General features: G+C 36.1%; 1 protein-coding gene across 1 annotated transcript in view; it reads left to right on the top strand.

Annotated features, from left to right (window-relative positions):
• PM20D2 (peptidase M20 domain containing 2) overlaps window positions 1-4,463 on the top strand; it is a 25,954-nt gene that overhangs the window by 11,319 nt on the left and 10,172 nt on the right. Inside the window, exons 4-5 of the mRNA XM_011984464.1 lie at window positions 1,691-1,833; window positions 3,404-3,558. Coding sequence (XP_011839854.1) covers window positions 1,691-1,833; window positions 3,404-3,558 — 298 coding nt within the window. The remainder of the gene's footprint in view (window positions 1-1,690; window positions 1,834-3,403; window positions 3,559-4,463) is intronic.

The raw sequence follows: 4,463 nt of genomic DNA, 5'->3' as shown, positions 1-4,463 counted from the left end.
CTCCCATGGAGCTGGGATTACAGGTGAGCACCACCATACCCAGCTAATTTTTGTATTTTTAGTAGAGACAGGGTCACTATGTTGGCCAGGCTGATCTTGAACTCCTGACCTCAAGTGAGCCACCCGCCATGGCCTCCCAAAGTGTTGGAATTACAGGCATGAGCCACCATGCCCGACCAAAAATTTCTAATGAATAAGATAAAGCAATCCTGCTGACCACCTTTCCCAAATCCAGTCGTTTTTCTAGAGGTATGTATCCTTTTCAGAGTGTTCTTGGTGTACTTATGGGACATAAATAGAATCCTGTGTAAATTAAATTGTGAAAGAAGGTTTTCCTCAAGTATTCCACTCAATATATTGTTCTGGCTTTTTAAAATTAAATAGTATGCTTGAAAATAATTCCATATAATCCTTTTTGTTTTTGTAATGTTTATCACCAGTTGTGATAAAATTCCAGTTTTGCCAGGCCAGGTGGCTCACACCTGTAATCACAGCACTTAGGGAGGTCAAGGCAGGAGAGTCTCTTGAGCCCAGGAGTTCATGACCAACCTGGGCAACATAGTGAGATCCTGTCTCTACAAAAAAATAAAAAATTAACTGGGCATGGAGCACTCCTGTGGTCTCAGCTATTCATCTGTGGGAGGCTGAGGCAGAGGAGGATTGCTTGAACTTGGGAGGTTGAGACTGCAGTGAGCTGTGATCGCGCCACTGCACTCCAGCCGGGGTGACAGAGCAAGATGAGTATCCAAAAAAAAATTCATTTCAAGGTCATGGTGATAAGATATATATCAAGGAAATAACAATGCAGTATCCTGAAATCTAATACATGTTTGATATTTTTACTTGATTTTTGTCCTGCTAATAAAATGTCTGGAATCAGTTAAGAAGTATCGTAAGCATTCTAAGGACTTCTGAATCTAACCCATTAAAATAAGTCCAGATTGGTTTTTTAATCATCTAAATGTGGGTACTATTAATCAGGCTTAAAAAGTGTTGTCTAGGCAAGTCAATCACAGAGCTTTATAAGTAACTATTCAACACGCAATCCTTTCTCTAATCTTGTTTTTTTTTTTTTTTATTGTATTAGAGCAGTTAGACTGGTGTGAGAACTATTTGTAAGTGGAGTAACAATTTATAAAAATGTAAAATATTAGTGATATAGGCATTTTGGAACATTAATAAAATATCAGATACTGCTTTAATACTAGGGTATCTTGTGATAACATTGAATATAATCTGATTTTCAGAGGTTGTCTTAACCCACTTCAAATAGTAACTCCTTTCTGTCTTTCCTGACCTTCCACCTCTTCAGACAGAATTTCTGATTTTTTGCAGACTTTTGATACAGAATCATCACAATGCTGTGTACAAACACACAGGATCCATTTTTTTTTAATTTTGGTAATTTCAGCACCTGATACCATATTGCATGTTTGTTTGAATTAAATTGTGTATACATTTAATCTGTTCTCTTTTTCTCTCTTTTTTGGGAATGCTTTCTTTGTGTCAAGCACTATGTTACCTAATAATAAACTATATCTAACATAAATAAATTGTAGTGTTATTACTACAAATAATTTGCACATCAAAAGTCCAGCAATGTGAATTAATTTTGAATAGTAGTTGGGTAATTCTGACTACTTTAGCAATAAATAAGAAAAGTAATTTCAAATGATTTTTCATTTCCTAGTGTGACTGTGAAATACTATGGAAAAGCATCTCATTCTGCTGCTTATCCCTGGGAAGGATTAAATGCATTAGATGCTGCTGTGCTGGCCTATAACAATGTGTCTGTGTTCAGACAGCAAATGAAACCAACCTGGAGAGTTCATGGTATGAATGTCAAATACCTTCTATAATAGATGGTGCTTACTAGAGTTCAGTGCAGTATAATTATTTAATATTCAATTTTTAAAAATTTGGAAATATTTTTGTACTTCATATGAATATTCTGATTTTTAAGCATATTTTCAGAAATTAATGTGATAGGATACTAAGATATATGGGTAGAAAGACAGTTTCGATTATTGTACATAAATGGAATGTCATCTTTGTGTATCAAAGATAAAGGTTTTATGTAAGGAACTGTGTTCTTTCAGTGGGTGTTTGAAAATTGGATCTTGATTTTCCAGTTGTCCTCATTATTTCTTAATGATAACCAAATTTTGTCACTTCCTCAATTAAAAAAATGTATAGTAACTGCTAGTTTTATTTAAGTGCTGTTAGTCCTGAGTAATATCTTTTTTTGAGTGTTTTTTTGTTTTTGAGACAGTCTTGCTCTGTTGCCCAGGCTGGAGTGCAGTGGTGCAATCTCGGCTCACTGCAACTTCCACTTCCTGGGTTCAAGTGATCCTCCTGCTTCAGCCTCCCAGTTAGCTGGGATTACAGGCAGGCAAGTACCACCACACCCAGCTAATATTTGTATTTTTTGCAGAGATGGGGTCTTGCTATGTTGGCCAGGCTGGTCTCAAACTCCTGGCCTCAAGTGATCTGCCCACCTCAGCCTCCCAAAGTACTGGAATTATAGGTGTGAGCCACCAAGCCTGGTTCTGAATAGTGTCTTTTAAAATTATACATATGTCACCATAATATAAATACAGTCATAAAGTACTGTCTTGGAGGCACACTTTTGTTTTTTAATTTATTTCCTTATGATTTAGGAAATTGTTATATATTGGTATCTATTCTTTACCTGATTTTGCCATAGCCTGAGGTCAATTTGTAATTGTACTTTTACCAGTTTTCCTGCCTTAGTTTCTTTAAAAGGAACAAACAGGAATGTGTAGAAATATTTTTTTAAAGTAGGTCATATGACATTGGATTTTTCGTATCTATTTTAGTTATGACTTCAAATGAATAAATCTTAATTCTTTATAATTCTAAATAAATGCATTTGTTTTGACAGTTGATAATACTTAGTGATCTTTGACCTGCATTGGTTTTTTCCTTGGCATGAAAATTATTTTTCTAGAGCTAAATGCCATTTAAAATGTTCATGGGATTCCTGAGGTAGGAGGGTAATTATAGAACCTCATACCGTTGTGGAGGTATGGTAAAATCTTTTCCAGAAAGCTTAAGATGTTACTAAGTTTTTTGTGTGTGTGTGTGGTTATGTAATTTTTAAGTTTCATTATAGTCTGTAACATAATTTCTTAACATTATATAAATTCCTTTGAATGAAGTACATATGGGTAATTATTTTTTTCTTATCAGTCAAAAAATATCACCCTATGTACAGAAATTTCAGTTGTACAACGTATCAAAATCTTTGGTATATTGGTGGAGGTAGTAAGTTTAAATTATTTTTCTTTATGAACATATTGGCTGAAAAACTTAATGGGTGTATTTAAGCTTAAATAAATGGTCACCAAGCTTAATTCTAGTAATTTGGTTCTTTTTATAGGTATAATAAAAAATGGTGGTGTAAAACCCAATATCATTCCCTCTTATTCTGAATTAATCTATTACTTCCGTGCACCTTCAATGAAAGAACTTCAAGTTTTGACCAAAAAGGCAGAAGATTGCTTCAGAGCTGCAGCTTTGGCTTCAGGGTGCACAGTAAGAACTTTTAAAACTTAATCTAAGTTACAATCAGAGGTATATATGTGGGCTAGCGCTGTTAGATTGAAACCTAACTTGACTCTCTTATTTGGTGACATGTTGAATATGCAGAATTTGTTGGCTGAATAGTTAATGTGAAAGTCTTTAATTTTTACATGTTTCACTCCTCAGTGCCTGCAACAGGGAAGATGACAGGTCATCTTACTTATATAGTAATTAGAATAATTCTGATACTTCTGTGCTAGAATCCCTGACTTTTTACAAGTTAATATTCTTCCTTGTTGGCAGTTATACTTTTAGAATTGCTCTATGTAGTTTCTATAAAGGAAACTTCGTGGCAAAATCAGCAAAAACTTTTTTTTTTTTGGAGGGGGAGCAGGGTCTTGCTCTGTTGCCCAGGCTGGAGTGTGGTGGCATGATCTTGGCTCACTACAACCTCTGCCTTCCAGGCTCAAGCAATCCTCTCACCTCTGCCTCCCATCTCAGCCCGCTGAGTAGCTGGGACTACAAGCATGCACCACCACACCTGGCTCATTTTTGGTATCTTTTTGTGGAGACAGGGTCTCACCATGTTGCCCAGGCTGGTCTCAAACTCCTGAGCTCAAGCGATCCACCCACCTCAGCCTTCTAAAGTACTGGGATTATAGGCATGAAACACCTTGCCCAGCCAGTGAAAGCTATTTTTGAAGTTAGGATGTATATAGTAGTGATATAAATACTATGGCTTGCTGGAATGGAAGATAAAATAGACACGTAAGTTAGTTAAGAGGTTTTATTGATTTGTTTTGTTTGTTTGTTTGTTTTTGAGACAGAGTCTTGCTCTGTTGCCCAGGCTGGAGTGCAATGGTGCAATTTTGGCTCAACGCAACCTCTGCCCCCTGGGTTCAAGCGATTCTCATGCC

Source organism: Mandrillus leucophaeus, unplaced genomic scaffold (genome assembly GCF_000951045.1).
Source record: "Mandrillus leucophaeus isolate KB7577 unplaced genomic scaffold, Mleu.le_1.0 Scaffold268, whole genome shotgun sequence".
Lineage (NCBI taxonomy): Eukaryota > Metazoa > Chordata > Mammalia > Primates > Cercopithecidae > Mandrillus > Mandrillus leucophaeus.
The sequence above is the reverse complement of the archived record's forward strand: the minus strand, read 5'-3'. Positions and strand labels throughout refer to the sequence as shown.